General features: G+C 41.5%; 1 protein-coding gene across 1 annotated transcript; it reads left to right on the top strand.

The window, feature by feature from the left end:
* The first annotated feature begins 578 nt into the window (after nt 1-578).
* Nucleotides 579-23397, top strand: LOC116336155 (neuronal migration protein doublecortin). Its single transcript, XM_031759945.2, has 7 exons — nt 579-718; nt 5344-5769; nt 8166-8506; nt 17698-17800; nt 20389-20478; nt 22768-22865; nt 22996-23397. Exons 2-7 carry the CDS (start codon nt 5406-5408, stop codon nt 23050-23052), a joined length of 1053 nt encoding a protein of 350 aa, XP_031615805.1. The 5' UTR covers nt 579-718; nt 5344-5405; the 3' UTR covers nt 23053-23397.
* The last annotated feature ends 931 nt before the right edge of the window (nt 23398-24328 follow it).

Raw genomic sequence — 24328 nt, forward strand, 5'->3', positions numbered from 1 at the left:
CTGAATGCAAGCCGCCCTTTTGAACATGGGCAGACGTGATGTTTAATCAACTTCTGGGATACTAATATACAGTTCACTGACAATGAAATCCTCCTTTAGGAGAAGACACACACACAAAAAAGCCAAATACAATCACTGCGAGTTAGTCAAGCTTTTATCTGCTCCTAACAAAGAGCTCCACCAGACCAAAGGCATCAGACTGTGGTTTGTCTGAAAGGGATGCACTCGTGATGTCTTAGCTTCAGCGAGCTCTCACAGTTCACTCACAGAAAGCCACAATCTTCAAAATAAAATAAATAGCTGAAATTCTTACAGGAAAAAATAAAATAAAAAAGAATAAATGTTCTTCTCCCATCTTAACAGAAAGATCTGCCTCACACTCACACATCACATGATAAAAGCCGCTTTCATCTTTCAACCATGACTTGTAAATAATCCCCACCTTTAATTCTTGCTCATTTGCTCGTTAGGGCTACCTTTGGTGACCCTGATGGGAGCTCCACCCCAGCCCACACTGACTGGCACCTACAGTTTTTTTCCTCAGTGGGCGGGTCCACTGCTCTTTAGGACCCAGTGGCTGCTCGATTCAAGCAAGGAGTGACTCCGGCACTCAGACGGAAACAGACAAAGGCGAGGGGAGAGACGGCGTGCCGCTATCCTGCAGCATCGACTCACACTCACATCCACTCCCCCACACACTCCGCAATCAGCGACGCAGGTGAGTCCGCTACTGGGTGGGATAATCAGCAGACTTCAGTGATTTTTAAAGAAAGTATATATTACATTGCAGTGGTTTTGACTCTCAGGGGGCAACTTTGAATATCATTGTAGTATTTTATTTTTTTGCATTTTGGAAGTGATTATATCAGACTTTTTTCTTTTTAGATTTAGGCTTGAGCAGGTGGATTGTGGCGTGCGCACGCCCAACCCTCCCCTTTTATTTCAAGAAAAACTTGCATTTTAAGCTGCTGTCTCTGCCATGTGGCCACACTCCATCCATCATAAATGAAAAGAGTAGTGTCATGAAACTTTTCCTTTCATGGCTCTTATTTTTCTTTCTTTCTTTCCTTTTTTTTTTTTTTATACCTACCTTTCCGTGTGTTGGTGTGAGACATACCGCACGCAGATCAATTTTCCTGACGCGGACTGGAGAGTCATAATGTGGTGCTGGTTTGTCAGGAGTGTGGTGTGTGTGTGTGGGTGGGTGGCTCAGTCAGGAACACAGAACCAGACAAATATATCAATGACACCACACAATGATACCGCAGTGCTGCCTGATGTCCAGGTCTGCGCTTAATTTGGATGTGGGGAAAGCGCGCATATTTTAAACCAGATTTATTGATTAATAACGTCAAGTGTGTGAGCCACAAAGAGAGGTGATCTTTAAATAGTCGTGTCCGTGCAGATTAACACTAAAAAGCTGTGGGAGGATGTAGTTTCTGGACTTGAGCAGGAGAATGAGCCGGCTGCAGCAGGAGCAGCAGCGATGGTGATGTCACTCTGAAGGCAGGCACCCTGCTTGAGACAATGGACTGTCCTAGTGGTTGCTTTTCTGGGGAAGGGTCACTGCTCGCTCTGCTTATTAGTGCAGCAGATGGGCTTGAAACCTGGCCTTTGTCAGCTGAGGGGCACCCAGTCCACAGAAGTCCCTCCCCTGTCAGTGTGCTTATCATAAAACACCAGTCAGCAGATCAGGCAAAGGTTAGTATGCTTGGTGTCGACCTGCCACATAGATGGGTGGTGATTTGCCGCCCCCCCCGGTTTGTCAGTATGGTTATGTATACAGTGCTGTAATCGCATACATCATATGTGGTACTGAAAGAGGCAGGATATTGGAGGATTATGGGCTGTGACATTGTGTCATTCACTAGTTTGTGTTTATGTTTTGACTAATTGGTTTAGACCTTCTTAACATTAGCACCAGGGCTGGATATATGCTTGCAATCAATATCACAGCACAACAGCTTGTTGTTTAAAGGTGGGGCCTCAAATTTTTATTGTTTTCCAAGCAGCTTCTTTTTTTTTTTCCTTCATTTTCATATAACCATGTCGGGTCTACTGAAAGCAGCGAACCGTGTTTTTTGTACATCAGATGACTCGCATGTGAAGAAGGAAGTGAAAAGCTTTGTTTTAGTCTGAGAATTTTGCAAAACGATGACACTTAAAATTTCACATCCTACACACATCCACTGAAACACTCCCTGATGATTTGAAAGACCCCCGCCTCATATTACGGCGCAAGATTGACTTCCAGTGGCAGATGCCAAATGAATTCTGTCCTCAGTGACTTGAAAAATTTCAAAGTCAAATCTTGAGTTGTTAAAATGCCACTCGGAGTGGAGTTGTGTTCAAAGACCAGTGACCTTTCAGTCAATAATGACAAGGCCTGTGAAGATATCGGGGCCTGTAGAAGTGACAGAAAAGTGACACTTCACATTTGTGCTATTCGGCTCAGTCTCGTCAAATATGTTTTTAAAAAGAACAATCTCTTTTAAAGTTTAAAGTGGGGAGACATTGCTCATGGAGCGGGGCTTTAAACTTTGCACTTCCCCTTTCATGTGAATGGGTGTGGGCATTTGATGGGGGTGTGTGTGTGTGTGTGTGTGTGTGTGTCAGTTGTTGAAAAAGTATCAGTTTGAAAGATGCCCTTCAATGAGTTTTTGTGGCTTTGGCGAGTTTATTTGTGGTCATCAGGTGGGAGGTTAACTAGCAGACTACTTCTTTTGCTATAAAACCTTGGGCAGTCAAACTCATAGAATAAGTGGTTTATTGTCCATTGGCTAAGCAGGTGCGTCATTTTTCAGAATTTCTAAGAAACACGACGGGGGGATGAAGTCCTAGAAAACTTAAACTTCTGCTTCCTTTTTCTTTCAAATTATGAGCGAATCCTTAAGGAGACATGTGTCCTTAAGTGTTCTGTAGGATGTTTAATGCTTAATATACAGTATATATGTGCTAGAGCTGTAATTGAGGTCTAATATGTCTATTTGTTACAGATTATAATTTTTTTTTTTTTAAATTCTTCACAGCTTAGTTTTAAAGTGTTGTAAATTTTCTAATGCCCTTATCTGCGATTTTATTTTAAAATTGTGCTTTCATTTACTTTACCATTTCAGAAGTAGCTTATAAAACTAATAACTACTAATATGCTTATAAATAGCAGTACTCTAAGTTTTCCCTGACTTGTGCGGAATAGCACTACTGTACACCTACTGTCTAATTTCCTTGATTGCGTTGTTTAAATGATCTCAGATATCTAACGGGACAATATACAAGTTGACATCATCATGATTTCCAAAACCTTTTGTGTTAGTGGTTAGCTTACTGATTCATCACTTACTGATTCATCTGGCCAAGTGAGACAGCTGCACAGAGGTGTCTGTAGGCGGACTTCAGAAGAAGAGAGGGAGCTATCATATGTGCTACATGCCACATAAAGCAGTGTGGTTCTAACAGTCAGTGAGAAGTACTGCTGCACACTCATTGCATCTGGAGCATTCTAGGGTCATATTATTTTATGTGTTTAAATTCAAAGAGTCTTTATAAAAGTCACGTGTTGCATGCATTTTTAAAATGTTAATGCATTTGTGGCAAAGTTTTAGCTCGACATGCAGTATGGATTGATGACCAGCGGTTTTAGTACGTGTAGCTTTAAATGCACCGGTTTGCCGCTGCCCACGCCTCTTTCAGGAAGAATGGTGTGCCGGCTGTTGCCATGGATACCTTAGCTAAAACAAGGCAGTACCAATATGGCTGCTATGCAATTAATTTAAGTGAATGTGAGAAAGCGTCCCGTTGCTGTTGTGTCTGAGTGACTATTTTCTGTGTAAATATAACCTGCAGCTGTCTCTGAATTATTTGCATTGGTTTTTTTTCTTTTAGATATCATGATTAAATCTGGGTTTTAGCTGCACACAGTGCCAGCTTTGGAAATGCCTTATAAATGACAGCTGGTTAACATGAAGCCTTAATGGGCTCCATGTGTCATAATGATGTAATGCTCATTATGTTGTTTAACTACAAAAAAAGAAAATGATTTAAATGAGAGCAGCTTTATTGAAATAGTTGATGTGAGGACAGTCTAGGAGAGAAGAAAATGGAGGCAAATATTAGCCTGTTAGCTGTGCTCCCTGCTAACAGGTAGGTTATTCCCTACCTCTGGAATAACCTCCCCCTAGCTATTCGGGCGTCTGATTCAATTCAATCTTTTAAATCTCGATTAAAAACTTATCTGTTTAGCCTTGCCTTCCCCAGCTCTTAGAGCCCACATCCTTAGTGTATTTGGAACTTATTTTTATTACTTGTTAATGATTATAATGTTTTAACCTTCAGCCTTTTGGGTTGTGTCTACTATGCCTGGTGTATTATTGGTTAGTTATGTCACCTGCCTGTTAGTATATTTTATGTGTATTTTGTATTTTATGCTTTATATTTGTATTTATTATTGCTCTTAACTCATTCTGTGAAGCACTTTGGCATGCCTGTGGTTTTTAAATGTGCTATATAAATAAAATTGTATTGTATTGTATTGTATAAATACAGGGGCATGAACGTTGCTACCAAGATGTCATGCATTAGTTTCTCAAATCCCATTTTGAAGCCTCAGTATTATTGTTTCCGCCTTCACCATCTTGGTTGCAAAAAATGGATGTGACAAGGAGGAGCAGATTAGATTGTGAAACTATATGGTCCTTGGCTAATGATTTGTAATTAAAAACGGACTTAATTTTTCTTTTCTTTTCTTTTTTAATTTGGTATGACCCAAAATGAGTGTCTAACCCATAAATTCATAGGAAAGTGTTGATAGAGGTGAAGTCAGAAAGCTGTTTTCTCAAGTCTTTTTGCAACAACAATTATCACCTGGTGGCATTCCAATCTGCATCGGCATATTTTTCTTTTCTTCATTTCTTATAAAACATGTCCATGTTTTTATACCGTCTTTATATTGGATACATGTTTTTATACTGCATAAATATCAGGGGAATTAAAAATGGCAAATCCACTGGGTGTTAAGTTCCTCAGATGCCATGAGTGCACACATACTCCTTGTCTAAGAAGAAAACAATTAATGGGCAGTGCCAGGGCAGCACTGTACAAATTTAAGTTCAGTGACTATTGGTTTCCAGTTTTAATATTAGCGATATAATTGGCTAATCGTCTTAATCTCATTCCTGTGCCTAATCCTCACCTAGCTCTGGATTTTGGATTATTTAGACGCAGATTTATGAATAAGTCAATCATGGAATTAAATGTTGCTCTAAGTGAAATGTCATGAATATATGACCATTAACTACCGCAGTATCTGGTGATACATTACAAGCACTTGTTTCCTTCTTTCCCTAGACTCTCTGGAGCTGGTCACCACCCCAACACATCTGTCACAACCACCATAACTTTCAGTCATCATGGAGCTAGACTTTGGACATTTTGACGAGCGAGACAAGGCCTCTCGTACCCCACGGGGCGGGCGTATGAATGGACTCCCCAGCCCTACTCACAGCGCCCACTGCAGCTTCTACCGCACACGCACTCTGCAGGCCCTCACCAATGAGAAGAAAGCCAAAAAGGTGCGCTTCTACCGCAACGGAGACCGCTTCTTCAAAGGCATCGTGTACGCGGTAGCCAACGACCGATTCCGCACCTTTGATGCTCTCCTGGCCGACTTGACGCGCTCGCTGTCCGACCACATCAATTTGCCACAGGGTGTGCGTTTCATCTTCACTATTGATGGTGCACGCAAGATCACAACCTTGGATGACCTAGAGGAAGGTAAGAATGTTCCAGCAGGACCAAGCAAATGTGTAGTATATGATTTAACACCATGAAATATTGTTGCATTGTAAGGTTTTGGTAAAGGTAGAACCACTGTGAAAAGGTGGGCCATCAAGATACCCTACAGTTTCAATCCAGTTTCTTTGCTGAGAGGTATTAGAAACATAAAACTTGCAGTTTTTTGAGATTACAAGTCTAATCTGTTCAGTCTAGACTTCTCTAATCTCCCATATGATGTATTAAATTCTTATCTAAAGAGTTGTGTTGATGCAGTTGACTGACATCGGTCTACTTTTTGGTAGTTGGGCAGTTTTGTTTGACTGAAGTTGTTTAAAACATTTTTTTTTTTTTCTTTTGACAAAGGCAAAAAAAATCAAGAGAAATGGGGCAGTGCAGTGAAAGAGCCAGTCTGTTTTAAACATCCACATGCATGCTCTTTCCTTTCTTAAATGTAAATTGTATTTTAGCATCTTGCTGTTGGGGAATTCCTGTTGCAGCTAATAAAGCTGAAAGTGGGTCTTCTGGCTTGATCTTAATGGGATTCAGTGTTGAGTTTAGACTCTCAGAGGGCTTCCTTCTGTACTTTAAAGTTGGATCTCTACACTCAGCATGAGAGAGCAGTTTGTTAATTGAAATCATTAGGATCTTATCATTAAAGAAACCACCAGCCACATTTCTTTATGCATATTTATTAAACCTTTCCATCAGTACCCATAGCAATGGTGAGTAGAAATCCAAATAAATTGAAGTTACACCTTTTTTATGATTTTTATTTATTTTTTATTTTTATTTTTTCTGATTCAGCAGTCATGATTTTTATAGTTAGAATCCGGAGAGCTGATCTGATTGTATTTCTGTCTGATAGCTGGAGTAGTGTAGACACCCTTACGAGCAGCTGCCACCGTGATTGCTCTTGTTCTATTTGGCACCAGAACACCAGCTAGGACAAGAAGTGATTCATTTGCCTCCAAAAATTCATGTAGTGAAAGTTGCCAAACATGGTAACTGAAGGAAATCTTCACTCGACATCAGACTGGATGATCCATGTGTTGACCTGCTTGTCGCAAATTCCTATTCCAGTCAAACTGTCGCTCATTTGCAGCAGCCTGAAGCTGAATTTGTGACATGGGATGTGTCAGAGGGATAATACTAAACAAGGTTTTGCAATCTGAAAATGGGGAAAGTCATACGGATGAAGTGAGGGCAACGATATTAGTTAAATGCGGCTTAAACCCCGGTCCTCTTTTTTTTTTTTTTTTTTTTTTTTTTTTTCCTTTTCCTTTTTGAATGAGGGTTTCTCAGGTATATTATTTAGAAAGTAAAACAACCCAGATTTTTTTTTTATTTATTTTTTTATTTTACCCTCTCTCTCCACTCACACACAGACTTGACTTTGCGAGATTCCTTTAAGGCTGCTGAGGGATGAGGTAGACGGGGTGAGTTTTGGGTAAAGCTGGAAGATAAACTGCAGCTTAATTTGTCTAAAATGAGGTGATCATCTTTGCCGCTTGAGCTGCTTAAGAAAGATACGAGTGTGTGTGTGTGTATTATGTTGTTTTGTGTAGATGTGTGTTGAGCAGGGGTGCAGAGTTAGCACTGTGGGTGGTGGGGGTAGTTCATTGTGCTTCCTTTTGTGAGATATAATTAATTGTTCAATCTCCTCTGCACAGTGTAATCCCGTTTTGTTCCTCTTGTCTCTTCTGCAATTTCTCCACATTTGGCCTAATTGTTGCCTTCTGGATTGCCTTCTTTTTGCCAGATTTTTTTTTTTTTCCTCCCTCCGTCCCCCAGCAGCCTTTTTGTCTTTAAAGTCTAGCCTGCAGTAAAAACTATGAACTGATGATGAATACAGGAGATATTTAGGAAAATGTGGCAATCATTCGGGATATGAAGAGCAATCATTGACACATGGTTATTAAACAGGCTAATCATAGAAAAAATCGGTTGCATATGTCTACATTTATCTTATTACTTCAGGTTTCAAAGCAAGGACTGATCCAAAGTGGTAAAGCATTAAACAAGTTTGTTTCCTTACTGAGTGGAGAGGGGTTAATTCTGATGGTATTTGTTGTAATGGTGCTGCCATCTCAGTAAAATGGGGCAAGTTTGTGGCAATCCAGTGATCCAAATTTTGCAAAGCTTCATGCCAACGCAGTCTGGTGGTTCAAAGCCTGTCTGTGAACTTCAAACAAGACCTCAGCAGCCATGCTAATGTCTGCAAAGTAAAGTGATTTTCAGTCATTTTAAACATCTTTTCTTCCCTCCCACTAGTCTTGAAAGTTCCTGAAGGTTCAAATCTTTGAGTAGAGAGACGCTGCGGGACTCTCAGGTGCCAAAGTTGAATAAATAAGCGTGTTACGACACACTAACCCAATTTCTCTTTGCCTCCGCAGGGGAAAGCTATGTTTGCGCATCAGAGAACTTCTACAAGAAAGTTGACTACACAAAGAACGTCAACCCCAACTGGTCTGTGAATGTAAAGGCCTCAGCAAGCCAGAAGAACATGCAGTCCTTAGCTGCCAAGGCTGCCGGTGAGTCCAGGGAGACCAAGGACTTTATTCGACCCAAGCTCGTAACGGTGATGCGTAGCGGCGTGAAGCCACGCAAAGCCGTCCGCTTCCTGCTCAACAAGAAGACCGCACACTCCTTCGAGCAGGTGCTCACTGACATCACGGAGGCCATTAAACTGGAGAGTGGCGTGGTTAAGAGGATCTACACTCTGGATGGCAAGCAGGTATTGTCACTTTACACTGTGATATAAAGTTATTAGCTCACATGTGCTGCTGAAAATCTGACTTTACAGCATGTGATGTGCATATGAAAATGTCTAACCTGCTAAAATTCAAATGAACCATGCTGCGGATGGAGTTTTCTGTCTGCATTTGTTTAATTTGGGATAGAGCCCTCTGTTTGAGAAATAAGTGAAATAAAGGCAGTACAGTACTGTATGTAAACAAAGTCGCACAATAGGAAAATTTGTGGTCGGATTGAGGACAGTGTGTCATTCATACATCTGCCCCCACACAGGCAGTGATCAACGGGATCAAGAGAAAGCAGGAAGCAGAATAATTTGCTTAGAAATGTAAAAAAACCAGACAAAACGATCATGTTGCCTCATCAGTGGTTTCCTTTTAACTCCAGTGACTTTCAAAAGTGACACAAGATGCCCACAAAATCCTATTGTTCTGTCATAACCTCAGCCAACAATGACATAGTCGCTCCATGAGAACTCCAAGCGTCTGTGGGAACAACCTTTGTATGACCTTCGCTGTCAGCAGTTTGTCTTCAGACTTTTTTTCTCTGATGCTACCTAGTCACCTGTGTTGTGGTCAGAGACATTAGAGTCCTGCCTGCCAACCTTTTGTTGCTCAGCTGGTTTTTTAGGCCACTGGTATTTCTGAGTCCCATCGGTCTTTGAAAAGCTTAAAAGTCCTGGGAAGTTCTGTCGTCTTCCCACTATAGTGTGCAAAAAGGGCCCGGCCCTGTATTGTTGCCATTTTGTTCCCATTCGGAGGCAAACACTGTGACACCGAATGACCATTGTTCGAACATCCAGTCAAGACATCCTGTCATGCTTGGAAGAATGATTCCAGAATGAAAGTGCTGACATTCATCTGGTCTAAGTTTAAGATAAATGCTTGGCATCCTTACAGGCCAAGAGGTTGCCTTGTTTTCTGAATTTTTGTGTTTTACCCTTTTGTCTCAATTTCTACCCTTACAGCACATGTGTGGGGTGAAAATGCAGGTGTAGACAAACCTGTACAGTAACAGGATTTCTAGTCTATCATCTTAAAGTCTGTAATGTTGGTCTTTTTATACGACTAGCCCAGCTTGTCAAAGTGGGTAAAATTATCAGCTATTTGTTCATCTTGAACCCAAATGGCTGCCGATTGTGGGAGAATCCATTAGATTGGGACATGGTCACTGTGCCAATATTATATTTAAGTCCTTCTATTTCACATATATACTAGTTTACTAGGCTCTAACTAAACTGCTGTTTTTAACCATATGAATTTACCTAAAACCAACAAAAATGTCCGCATGAGACGCCCACACTCACATTTTAATATTGCCTAAAAGTCGTTCCCTGGGGATGCTATTGTTTACTCGACACAAAAGCTAAGCTAAAAGGACATAATATATTATTCATGCTCACACTTTATTGGAGTAGTTTTAAAGCGCAGCCACAACCATACAGCATCACCCAGCTGGAAGGCTGTGGAAAGGTTTGAGAGATGATGCGCTTAACTAATTCCTTAATATCAAGAGATGTCACTGTAAAGAACAGTGTGTGGCATTACAAAAAAGGTTGGCTAGAGGATTGTGCTACTAGCTTTATGTCTGCAGAGGTGACCTTTTTGACTTTATTAAACCGTAATAGCATAACTGATCTTGCTTTTCTCATGGTAACGTTACTCCTTATACCTGTGAGTTCCAGACTAGTGTGAAGCGCTGCAAACTGGCAGATGCAGGGATGAGGAACAAGCTTGTGTGTGTGTACATCTGTTCTTCAATCCTCTCTTTGATATGGTTAAATGTTTGCCTATTCTTAGGCGCAAACCCTCTTTTCCTGTCTTATTGATTACAAATGCATTACTGGCTGGGGTATCTCTTACATGTTGAACTGCCTTTTTCTTTTTGTATTAATAATGCTGGAATGAGATGCGTCTTGGAGGAGGGGAGGTGTTTTGAAATGATAGATGGGAGGCTATTTGATTTTAATGCTCTGTCCCTTGGGTGCAGTCTGGCCGCCCCGGGTCTCGTACTGGTTTTCTCCAGAAACTCCTGCTGGAGATGGAAATCACCTTATCCCTCCCCTCCTCCCTCTTCCCTCACTCACATGCATAATGATAAATGAATTGTGGTCACACCATCAACAGCCATCGTATTGCAGGCATTCCAATCAGTGCGTATTGATTGTGCTGCCATCACTGGTAGCTCTAGCTTTTTTTTTTTTTTTCACAATTCATGTCTGCTGATCTGTTGCTCCTGCCTGCGACTCCCCGTTTCACATTAATGCACAGAAATGTGAGAAACGCAGTGCACGTTATTATGGCGTCTTTGTGCAGAGGCACATTGCAGCTGCTCTGTGGTGGAGGTGATATGGTAGAAGCAATATTGATGCAGTGCCCACCCCTCCCTGACTCTGCGCCGATCCTCCTCTTCCCATTCCGCTGCGATAGCTGCTGGGACTGGTTGCTAGGAGACCACATCCCAGGCACAAAGAGAGCCCAGCTGGTGTGGACCGGTCTGTCAGATACCACATCCTGTAGTGGGTGTGAGAGTTTACTATCAAAGCAACCCTTTAGTATTTAAAATATTAAAAAAAGAGACCACATGTCATGTTTATTTTACCTGCTTACATTCCATCATTGGGTGTGCTTGTGTGAGCACACTCTAGCATGTGTGTGTATGTATGTGTGTTTTTTATCAGCTCTGCTGGTGCCCAAAATTTGAGAAGGCGTTGCAGGTTGTCTTCCTGGCATTTTTAAAATGGCTGCTTTTCATGCTTTGACGTTCCTCTTTTCCTTAATGGACTCTGCAGACAGCCCGCTCGCCCCTCTTTGCAAGTGCTGTGAACAAAATCACTCCCATTTTTCCCTCAAATGCTGCTGCTTTGCAGCCCAATCAGGAAGGGTGGGGCCAGTGGCTTCAGGATTACCATTCTTACAGCAAATTAGGATCATTTTATTTGCACTCATGGGGGGCTAATTATTCCCCGAGTCTATGGAGAGGGGGGAAAAAAAGTGCATTACTTCATTTGCCCTCACTGCTTCTACATCAGGTTGGAAAGCGTCTATCTAATTGCTGGCAGCCATTTTGTATTCATTCCTCTTTGATAGAGGTGTCTGCAGAGGAGACCGGCTCTGATTTGCATTTAAGATTCACTGCTTGCTCATTTGAATTGCACTTAAGAAAAGGTTATCGTCTAACAGACGCCATAATCAAATATCATTTGTGAAACGTCTTGATGATGCATTGTGCTGCTGTGTCGTTTTGTCCTGGTGCATTATCACGAGTCTGGAGCCGAGCAGAGGGCTTTGTAACAGATTTGAGTGTTTAATATTAAGACTCGGGTTGGGATCTTTAGTTTTTAATGTTTGCTTGAGATTAAGAGAAAGTAAGATGTGACTGAGAAAGCATTCAATTTAAAAAATCCTCTTTTCTGAGGCTGCATTGCATTTATGACTGTAATCAGTCACAGGCAGAAAATCAGCTTTTCTTTTTGCATTGACAGTAATTTCATGTTTTTGTTTTAACATTTAAAATGAATTTGTTAAACAATCACGGTGGTGGGGGGGGGAATCGATGCTTCAGGCACAAGGTCGTGCTGTTATTGTCAGAGAACAAAAGATTCCAGTTCACTTTAGCGGTTAATAACTATGGTAACAAATTATTCACTGAATTAATAGACGGATGCATGCTCGGGTTCAAAGCTTCTTAACGACTAAAATACATCTGCTAACGGGCAAGAAAAGCCTGCTTTTCCCTGGTTATCAGTGCTCTAGCAGTGTCTGCTTTTGCCATACTGCAGAAGCAGTTGTCATGGCAATAAGCTCCACCGTGATGGATTCAGTTTGTGACAATGGTTGTAATGCGCTGAGTGTGCTCTTTATGCTGGGTCTTACCTGCCCTGCCCTCTAGTCCTCATCCGTCAGCAGCTCACTGCATTTGCGTGCACGTGTGGACACGTGCACACAAATGCAGCTAAACCGAGGCAAGCAGACAGGCAGGGTGACAGAGGGGCGTGGTCCCTCGTGATGAGGCACTGCAAGCAGGCATAGAAGCTTGTGCATGTATGCTTAATCCCTCTAACAGCCCCACTTTCATGCAATGAGCACCACATCAACAAGTGAGCATGACCTGGGGGAGAAGAGGAGGAAGCACTGTTTAATAATGTTAAGGCCACATCAGTCAGCTAAATGGAAAGCCTGCTTCCGTGGAGTTGAGGGGGGTGGGGTTAAAACGGCATCAGGCACCAGCTGGTCCCCATGACTGTGCAGATATCTGTGCCTAACTGGCTCATCTGTGCTCCAAATGCATCCAGAGCACCTACGGTAACACACAGGCAGTACGCTGGTGCATGAAGGTCATAGATGGGTCAGAAAGGCAACTGGTAGTAGTTTCCTGTAAAGCAATTACTGATGTCCAAATGCACCCCCCCTTTTTTTCCCCCGAATTTACTAAATTTGTCCTGAAATTCTATCAATACCCGAGCTGCTGTCCTAAAAGATGATCTGACATTCTGCTTTTTTATACTTGTCTGAAATGAACAAACTGGAGAGTGTGTATTTTGGAGGAATATTCCACTCAGTGCAGAGGTACTGATATTGATGAGGTCTGTGTGCTCAGTGAAGAGAATGGTGTGGGCGTTTTTACCCATAGGCTGAAAAAAGCAAGGTCTTTCTGGCTTTTTTTTTTTTTTGTTGCTCCTCAGCCTGCTTTACACTAGACATAATTTTTTTTTTTTTTTTTTTTTTTTGAGAATACTTTGCAGAGCACATCAGATGTGTGTAATCAGTTACACGCTACTCTATTCCAGTGTTTAACCTTCTGTTGACTCATTAAAGCTTATGTTCAGCCTTTACTGTTCATAAGGTAAGTAGTGGTTAGTGAAATTGTTGGAATGCAGCACTGAGTAGCTTTACTTTTCCACTGACAGGAATTATTGTGACTATTTTTACAAATGGGATGGATGCAAGTCTTCGTGAATCATTTCTGCTCAGACTGCAGCTGAATGGCCGAGCTGAAGTCAATATAAACCAGCTGTCCTTAAAAGAAAAGGGGGGGGGAAGACAAAAGGATGCATAGCTTTGTTTGAAAATGCTCCCTGCTGCTTTGCACAAAGGCATTTTAGTTGCACCTGAAACAAGAATGTGTAGCATGCCATATGCTGGAAAGTCGAGGTACCGATCACCCCCAGTTGTGGTAAAGGGTGGCTCTGATACTGTGCAAGTACAGCACTTATTTTCCTATCTTATTAATATCATTCGTGTTTTAGGACAATGGATAAAACTGTTATCCTACAATGCTTTTGCCAAATAGTTTCATAGAGATCCTATTGTGCTGCACATATGGAGCCAAATTTCTCAGAAACCTCTTAGAGGTAAAGCTACTGTTCACCCCAGGAGGTTTCTGTTTTGCAGAAATTACGTACCGTAGTTCCACAGACTTCTTAATTGGCATTGGGGAACTGAAGAACAGCCAAACTTTATATCTGTGACCATCATCCAGTTAAAGGGCGTTTGCCCTTGCCAAGTTGGGTTAAAGAAACTCTGAATAATTCAGTTGTTGTTATTGGAGGTTCCCTGCATGGCTGCCGGTGGTGTTGGTGGGGTTTTTTTTTTTTTTTTTTTTTTTTTTGCTTTTTCCTGGGGGTCATGTGGACCTGACAGCTGGTGAGGCAGAGATTAGGGGTGGGCTTGGTGGGACGGAGGGTGGAGGGCACCTGGAGTCTGTAAAGAGCCAGTTTTTCAGAAAAAAACGCCCACATCACCCCAGTAAATGCAGAGATGGGTACACTCACCCTGACATGTGGAGTGCAAGTGTAATATGTATAAATGCAGTATGACAGCGCTTTTGATCCATTTAAGTAAAATGGCATCAGGTCGGCTCTTTGTCCTCCTCATGGACCCCTTTGCCAGATGGGTGAGGTTGACCTTTTCAGATCGAGGGAGGATGCTTCCTAACCTAAGCGCTCCCAAGCCGGCGTGTGCCTTCCTCATTCATGCCATGTTTCTAAATGGACTCCGACATTTTACATTTGATCTAATCACATGCAGAGCAGGTTTTTTGGGGGGTGTTTTTGTTTTTTTCCTCACAAATTTCTGCCAACTGTACAAACTTATTGGGCCAATTTTATGGAGTGTTAGTCACTATTAATACACAACACGCCTGCTGACTGTTTGATGCAAGATGGCTTAATAGTAGATGAAGGTTTGGGCAGAGTTCGACACTGTAATCATATAAAATGTGGATTTAAGACTTTGAAAACTTTTAAAAGTCCAAAGCTCTTGACCAGATAGGAAGTTTGGTGGGTTTTTTGGGTGTTTTTAATACTATGGAAGCTGGAACATAACGCTAATTTCCTTTCAGCCTCCGATATGAGAAAGAGAGAGATTCTTAGCTTGGAAGCCAGTATGAGTTAAATTTCTTTGCAGCGATGCAATTGTTCAGACATTTCAATGTTCAGTCCCATTCAGTATCTTTTGTTTTGACGCATTCATACTGAATTCTCCCATCAGAGATTAGACATGTTGTTGGAAGTTAAAGTGGTCTTGCGTGCCAGGCAGCCAGAATCTTAAATTTAAGTAGCGATCTGTTAAAGAATAAAGTAGCAGTCTATAGGATTAAAACATTATCCCTTTAATCATCTCTGTTCTTAAAGCTATTAAAAACATGCAGTAGCGTCTACCCACCCACGCCATTTCGGCCCATTTTCATCTCCTTTCCTCCACCCACTCGCCTTAAGGGTAGAAAGAACACCTCCTAATGCTTCCATATTATGATTAACTGTTAGGTGCCCTTCTTGCCATACAACAGTTTAACCTAATGAAAGTAACATGTATCCAATTTCCTGATAACGAATGCTAAAGAGAACCCAAGTGTGTAGCCTGTAAATTAGCCCGAGCTGAAAAACCAATTAGGTCGAAGCACCATCTCTGTAGCTCAGCAGGGCTCTGAAAGGCCCGCGTTGGGGGAGAATATTGTGGGGCACAGAGGAGGGTACAGCTGTTGGATGCCACGCCAACAAGTCACCACCACACACTTTTAGCTTGTCTAGGAGGACGGAGAACCAACATTGCAGCTGCTGGGGTGGTGAGATCCCAAATTATCCGCAGCTCATAGTTTGAATGTGTATCACAGTGGCAACCCATGATGCATCTTGACCCTGGCATGGGCCCCAACATGGGGCTGTTTTTCAGCATGTGGATCTCTAAGACAGTCTTGTGTTGGTGAAAATTGACGTGCTTTTAAATAAAAAAGCCAATTCCATCTGTAAATAAAGGGCAAGTTATCTGTAGTTCACTTATAGTAGTGCTTTGATCCTATAATTCTAACGAGAAGGAAGAGATTTCAACAGGTGTTGAAAGGCAGAGTGGAAATTCGACTGATATGCTTTGTAACAGATCTCATCAGCACAAGAAAGAAGGGCAGTCTTTAGCTTGAATGGCTTTAATAGGCGTGTCTGAGCTGGTAACAGAGCCCATATAATGGAGAACGGAGGAGAAGGTGTGGCACAAAGACATCTGTCCACTCAGTAAGCCATATTGTGTCAACAGCTGCTTTAGAGTGAAAAGACCCCGGGGAAGGAAGTCGAATCATTTAAACATTACAGTAAAGGTGTAACATTATCATCTGTCTCGGGTTTTTGTGCCTTTTGTGTTAATGTTTTGTTACATGAATCTGAAGGTATGTAAACAAGACGAGCAAAACACACAGGTCTGCTGCAACCTGAAGATCGCAAGTTTTTATTTACTGATTTCATTCATATAAACCTGAGTGTATTTATAATGTATGTGTGTGGCTAAATGAAAATGTATACAATCTAGCATATAGTGACCAGAATAGACATTTGAGCTGGCAGTCCTCTTGGCAAAATCATAATCTTAGCTTCTATAGTAAGATTCAAATTTGACTTTTGCTAGTGACATGCTCCTAACCTAGATCCGTCAGTCTTTTTATTCAGATTAAAACACCTCCGCAACCGCCGGATTTGTGCAGATATTTCTGCTCCTTGGAGAAGGAGAATATGAAGGACTTGATGGTCCCTGAAATTTCCTTGTCACTAGAATCGGGTACGGATTTGTGATTTTTAAAAAATAGGTTGGATGGATTGCCATTACGGCATGTACTCCTATAAACTCCAGGATAAATGGAGGGAACAGGAGTACAATTGAGAATCTCTTTATTTTTTATGTATGGGCAGTGGATCAATATTCAGTTGAACACATTGTTGCAATGAAAGGGACTAAATGCCTGAGCCTCGATGCTTTCTCATTCTGCTGTATCTTTATTGCTAATGAACTAATTTAGCATGTTAGCATGCTAGCTGCTCCTAGAGTTCAGCTCAAAGCACTGTTGTGCCTGAGTGTAGGCAGTAAAGTATTTTATATTGTCTGTGCGCCCGAATCAATGTTTTCCTACAGGACAGTATCGCCCACTTGGCAGCTTTGTTTTTTTTGTACATCACCTTTCCAGGAAGCTCCTGTATGTGGTCAACCATCAATGGTAATTGCGCAACAATTTAGCAAAGCACAATATAAGATAAACATCATTAAAAGCACATTGAGTTATTTAAAAGGCTGATGGCTGACAGGACAAATTAGTTGGTCTGTGGCCGCATCAAAGCAGCTTAAACTCTTTAGACAGGCTGGCACGAATCAGCCACGACTATGGACAGTATAAAAGATAGATGAGGGTACGCTTTCTATATAATACCTGTCATGTCTTCTTGGAACCACAGCTATCAACATCTGGTCAATGTAGGGTTTTGGCTTTATTTTTCTGACTTGGAGTCTTGGAAGTCTTATTTTCTACAGTCTATGACAAGGACTATCTAGGCTTTCTTCAAAGGCCTAACCATATACACATAAGGAATGTTATTAAAGACAAAGCCCACGAATTAGCAACACACTTTGACTATACCTTGGAATCTGGGACTTGATCCCAAAGTGAGGTTTTTAAAGCCTTCTTTATTTTACAGTTCCAGCATGGTTTCCAAAGGGCATGCAGGAACCGTATGCCCCAAATCCACATTCTGTACGATTACAGGTTTCCTATTGTGGAATTAATTTGAAGTTGTGGAATTAATCCATCTTATGTTTCTAGTAAAACGGTACAGCCAGTAAACTCTACTCTTATAACCTCCATTGGGTGCTTGTGATCCCAATTTCTCAAATTTACCGTATTGTATCTTAACAGGTCACCTGCCTTCAAGATTTCTTTGGCGATGATGACGTCTTCATTGCATGCGGACCAGAGAAATTCCGCTACGCCCAGGACGACTTCTCCTTGGATGAGAATGGTTAGTAAGCATGATTGAAATGGTCTGTTTTCCATCACATTATAGAATAAACTTAAGCGAGTAGCCACACACTGTAACACAGGTTGTCGGAGGAGGGGTTGAACCGTTTATGATCTCCATTTTTTATTTTAAAGCCACAGTAGTGATCGGTTATCCAGAATTAAATTTAAAATCCTGCTCCTGACATGGAAGGGCTTTGCTAATCAGCCCTCATCTTATCTTAAAGCCCTCATATAACCATATCACCCCACTGGAGAACTTTGCTCTCAGACCAAAAGCTTACTTGTGGTTTCTCGGGTGTTTAAAAGTTAAGGCTGAAGGCTCTGCCTCCCATTTAAGGCCCCCTCTTCTGTGGAACCAGCTCCCACTTTGGATTCAAGACACAAGACATGCTCTCTACTCTTAAGATTAGGCTTCCTTTTGATAAAGGCTTATAGTTAGGGCTGGATCAGTGTTTTTCTTTATCCTGTCTTCCTCCCCTCAGCCCTGAGCAGTCATGGCCGATGGCTGCCCCTCCCTGAGCCTGGTTCTGATGGAGATTTCTTCCTGTTTAAAGGAGTTTTTCCTTCCCACTGTTGCCAAGTGCTTGCTCAAAGGGGATTGTTGGATTGTTGGGGTTTTCTCTCTAGTATTGTAGGCTTACTTTATAATATTTAGTTTACATGATAAAGCACCTTGAAGTGACTGCTGTTGTGATTTGGTGCTATATAAATTAAAAAATACATTGAAACTGAACTATCATGCAGTAATATCAGCTGCGAAGAGAAATGACCTGTAACTGCAAATGACCTTATCATCCATATATGTCCATATACTCTGCGCGGCTTCATTTGCACAATTTTAGGACTAATTTCTGTAGTTCTTAAGTTATGCAAGATGGAATTGACACTCCACATGAGCATCCAAAAAGTGTACTCTATATGGGTGTGTGTGTGTCTACAGAGACGAAGAAATATATCCTTTTCAGCAGGTTTTATTCATGTACAAAGCTCTGTGGATGGAATTGTATATGTGTGAGGGAGGCTAAAAAGGAGACTGAGAGAAGTCTTATCTGCAACCGGCAGCAGGGATGGGAAAAGGCAGGAAAAAGAAGGGCCATTAATCTGTCCTGTGACAGGTTTAGGCCAGCTGATCTGTTGGTAGCGATACTGCTGAGAAGTCAAGGAGAGAAAATATAAAGCCAACCCTCTGAGTTTCTCCCCGCAGACTTCAAATCCCTATTTTTAACAACCTACTTCCACCTAATGTGCTCTCCTCGAAACATTCAGTCTGCCTTTTTATGTTAACGCAGTGCTGATGCGGGGTTCATAACCATCATTATGTTGCCTTCGTCTCTTCTTTTTGCCCAAGTTTCTTGTAAGATTCTCGGCAGGATGGAGATGCCGGTTAGTTTATAATGATCTGCGTTCGTTTTCTAACTGTGTACTCCCCCCACTGAACTCAAGCTAAATCATTTCATTCAGCCTATAATAACCTTAGGGCCAATGCTAAATAAAATGGCTGAGCGGCTCAAGCAGGCATTTCTGAGTTGGCTTCAGTCGAGTAGATGAGACTGACTTCTCTGATTCATCACAGTATGGATGGCTGTATCTATAGCAAATTATAGAGATCAACCAGAAATTTTACAAATTTAAGAATCTGTACGGGCACGAAAGACACACGACAAATGTGCTATGAAATATTTCTTTAAAATTTTCTGGGCTGGAGATGACCTTTGAATATATTTTTCTCATTTAGATCTTTCAATCACATGATTACAGCTACAAAAATGGATTAATATCGCCCAAGTATTTTAATTTTTTTTCACATGCCTTATGATAAATATGCCGACTGAAAGGAGTGCATGAGTACCTGCAGGTCTGTTTATGCAGTTGCAACATTAACAAAAGCCAAAAGGGACTCTAACAGACTCTATTCTGTTTTGAGACCACTGAGAAGATTTGACAAGCTGCTAGTCTGAGGTATCGTCAGAGGCGTGGTGGCACACCTCGGAAACAATAGCACGTGAATGTGTGTCTGTACCCAACAGTGTGTGAAGGTTGAGAGAGAAGGAGACAAGACAGACGTGGCGAGATCTCAGGAGACGAAGGGAGGACAGATAGTATAATTAGCATCAAAAGTGGAAGAGAGGAGGGAGGGAGGGAGGCAGGGAGGGAGGGAAGAGAGCCTGACGGTACAAACAGAGGGGAAGATGCAGAGGGAGGAGTAGCAGTGTCTGGAGTCTGTCTACCCTGATTAATACAGTGACCCAGAATGGACTGCACATTCCTACATGCATGTTGTGTTTATTGTAACACCAAATTGTTGTTGGGGGGGGAGAAATGTATCATAATTGATTACACGTAATTTTTAAAATGTGAGGTTGGCAACAAAGGAAAAAGCTGCTGGAGGAAAAAAAGGACGTTACAGACATGAACGAGTTGAACTCGAGGCACACGATGGTGGGTTCATGTGGGTTCATTTCAGACATTTTGCAAAACCTTCTACTGGGGAGTATGAGCAGCTCAATTATTCTGTGGGGAGGGGAAAAAAATGTTATTCATTACTTTCTTTGTGCTTTTTTTTTTTTTTTTTTTCTCTCTCTACAGAATGCAGAGTGATGAAGGGACCCAAAGCTCAGCGAGGTTCAGCCAAGAGTCCTGGTCCAATCAAGCGCAGCAAGTCTCCTGCTGAATCGAGTGAGCCTGATACCATCTCACCTACACTGTAGCCCTTCCCTCTTTAAAAAGCAGCCGACCACACCTTAGAAATCAAAGCTGGTGTAAAATTAAAAACGAGGTCTTTTCTGTTTAAGTGAATGAAAATACAAGATGATACTGTAGCAGATTCACGTAACTGATGTTGACCTTTGACTTAATCTGAAAGGGAAAAATATGCCATGACATCATTAATCACACCTTTTTGTTTTCTTTAAATATCACCTGAATTTTCTTATGTGTAATTTTGATTAAAAGGCAGTAAACGGTAAAAAACTCCATCTCAGCATAAACTGGGGGCTTTTCTTTATTGTGGGTCTTCTGAGCTTTAGTATAATCTTTCTGCTGTGGTTTCTTTAAAAGCATGAATAAAACATGAAAAGTAAACAAAGCCAATTTAAACAGCTTTGAGCTGTTTGTTTGACGATCAAGCACTTTAACATTTAATAATAACATCCAGGAGGCGAGAGAGCATGGAGACTCTACAGCTGGTTCGTGCTTAAATATTTCATGTGAGGAAAATCGTGCCATCCAAGTTTACATAGCTTTACCATTCAGCTGAATAGTTTTATTAAAATTTTAGGCATGATTTAAACAAGCAACAAAAAGAACAACAACTTGAGAAATATGGAGCGCTTACCTTTGTTGTAAAGGGAGACGTTGCTCGGAACTGGAAGTGTGCTGGCATGCTGGGAATAGCCTGTTTTTTCATGTACTGTTGCTGCATTACATACTAGGTGAGGAGGTCTCCTGCTCTCTACAGGTTTCCTCAGTCCTTTGGCTGTCATGGATATTTATTGATCACCAATGGTAAATGTCTGGACTCTAACACAGCAGGTGGTGGGCCAGCATCGTGTGGAGGCAGTAAACTATTTACCCATTAAGCACATTTGTAATTCCCGTGAGGCATGAAAGGAAGTGCATATTTATGTCAGTTAATCAATAGTGCTGATGAGTTTAAAGAAATTAGATTTTCTATGTTTTGGAATGATTGTGCTTTATGCCGTTTGCTATAGCATAACAAGTCTTAACACCTTAATATACTCAAATTAAAAAGCCTTTAAACTAAAACAACAATATAAAACCAGATGTTTCCACCCAACAACAGTAATGTTTTGAGTTATGCTTTGAATCCTTAATAGAAATGGAGGTTTTAATGTTATGAAAAATTGAACAGTCTCAGGGATTTGCTAGGGAACTTTACACTTTAAAACAGCGTGATCATAGCAGGACCAGCACTTTACAGAATTCATGTCCTAATACGGCTCATTTACAGCAGACTTGGGCAGTATCGAGCTATTACAGTATTTAGAAATCCCAGCACTGCTCTTTTTATTCATTTGAAATGGAGGATTAGTTTATTGTATCACCAACATCTCTGCTTTTTTTTTTTTTTTCTGCTTCTTTTAACACACATACCATGACATACTGAATAGCAGTTTGTATTAGTGTGTGTTTGCCATTGTGCCGGCGTTAAAGTACACAATGACATGCAATAATGTGCAATCAAAACAACCACACAATGCAAGGGGTTTTCTGCGGAAGCCGAATAAATATTCCAGATGTAGAAACCTGAGACCCAAACCGTGGCAGTGCGGGCAACTTTCTGTGTTCGTTTGATATCTTTGGCCCTTTTCGCAGCTGAGTGTCTCAAAAATCAGTACATCTAAACACGAGCAGCTCTCCCACACAGACTGAGCAGAGAGTGCAGTTGTTTTTATTTAAAGAGCCCAGGATAATGGGACTTGTGATTTCTCTGTTTGGCTGTGGGGTTTCTGTCGATCTGCCCGAGTGTTTAAACGAAGCCAGCGGCTTTACAATGAAGCTTTATCCACCTTGTGTTTCCAACAGTCGCTGGCTTAAACTTAGACCGGCCATCTGGCTCACGCTCTTTTCATCTTTTATAGACAAAAAGTCTTTCAAGCCACTTAACACTCACAGCTACATCACATCACACTGCTCTTAGATATAAACAGTGTTCCACACACACAGAATCCTAGCAACGTCGCGGAGACGCAGAGCGAGTGAATAAAACGTCACCTAACAAACAGAACTTGTCAGCCTCCTAAAACCTGGACCAGCAGGGTCCCTATACATCATGGCCAAATGAGGCCACAGTTCAGGACTTGCGCTTCTTTTTGCCTCTCTTGCAAACTTTCTAATCCACTCTACTGTTTACCTCTTCTACTTCTTTCCCCTCTCCTCCTCCTCCTCCCTCATCCCTCTTTGTCTTCCTCCCCAATCTCTTTACGTCTGTGTTGGCTCTCCCAGCCAACGGGACGGGCTCCAGCAGCCAGCTGTCCACCCCGATTTCCAAGCATTCCCCCACCTCCACCCCTACCAGTCCAGGCCTCAACAACAAGCAGAAGGTACCCCAACCTCTCTTCCTCTCCTCACCTTTCATCTTGTTGCCTGTTGTCTTTTTTTGTGTTTTATTTATTTTTTTTGCTCTTTAGTTTGAGTTTCCAAAAGTAATTGTGCTCCTCTGGATCTCCGCAGGATCTCTACCTGCCCCTATCTCTGGATGATGATGATTCTCTTGGTGAATCAATGTAGACTCCTGGCTCCTGCTGCCACCCTCCCCTCCAGTTTTGTTTTTTTTTCTTTGGGATCAGATACACAGAAGTTTTATACCTCTGCTGCTTTCCACCTTCACTCACAGTGCCACCTGTTTAGCATAACCCACTCTGTCTCTTTTTTAAAGGCCTTAGCCAACAGGGCTACGACACCATTTGCTGCTTGAGAATGGCACAAACAGAACAGAGAAATCATTTCTTGTCACAATCAGCTCACTTTTTCCAGGTTTGTGTTTTTTATGTGGGATGGGCACTGTTTCTCAAAGGTTCTCACAGATCACTGTCATACAGATTTCAGTGTTGAAGGAAAAAAAAAAATCATTTTGAATACATACATTTTTGATAAAGGACGCACCCTAACTTTTAAACATTTCAGTCACAGAATTCCAAGCAGCAAATGGGTATTTTTAGGGGTGTTGGTCAGAAATGACAAAACAAAACTTTTGTATCACTTATCGTATTTGTGATGTTCCTCCGTGTCCTCCTGTCCTCCTGCCCTCTAAGTGAAAGGTTTCTTGTCAGAGGAAGTCTGTTAAGCCAGTTTTAGTCTTTCTAACCTGCTGTAAATACTGTGTATAGCTATCCATCATAACATCTCGCCCAATGTCCATTGCTGTGCTTCCGTAATGTCACTACAATGTCTAGCATTCACTCAACATGATACAGGGTACAGTCAAAGTAAAGTGGGACAAAAAACTACAATGAAGTCCCCTTGACAGAGGACGTGTGGGATGCAGTCCTGACTGCGCCTCCTTAATAACAATTCATATTGCCGGCTTGATATATGTAATAACGAGGGTCTAAAACCCTCAACCTCATGTTTTTAATTGCTGTTCATCTTATCCAATCAGGCGCAGGGACGATTATGTAAAGAAAAGGCATCCCACGCTTCTTTAAGTTGGCCGGTCCTCTGTTTTGACCTTCTACACAGACAGTAGGCTTTACATGCTGCATAACAACCCCCCCACCCTGTGTTTTTTAGATTGTCACAAGCGGCAGCACATGATGTTGTTTTGAAGGACCTAACTGTGCATAAAAACAACCAAAGGAAGATCCAACAGGCCCTTCTGAAGGAAGAAAAAAAAGCCAATGCACATCCAGTATACAGTTTTTATCGACAGTCTGAAGAATCCCTTTTTAAAACCAGTTTATCACATCTTACAGTGTACTTATTAGAAGTGATTTCACAGCAAGTAGTGGTGACATTTTTATAGTTTGAAATGATAAATAAATAAAAATAAAGGTTTCAAAACCAA

The sequence above is a fragment of the Oreochromis aureus genome, linkage group 10 (genome assembly GCF_013358895.1).
Source record: "Oreochromis aureus strain Israel breed Guangdong linkage group 10, ZZ_aureus, whole genome shotgun sequence".
Taxonomy (NCBI): Eukaryota; Metazoa; Chordata; class Actinopteri; order Cichliformes; family Cichlidae; genus Oreochromis; species Oreochromis aureus.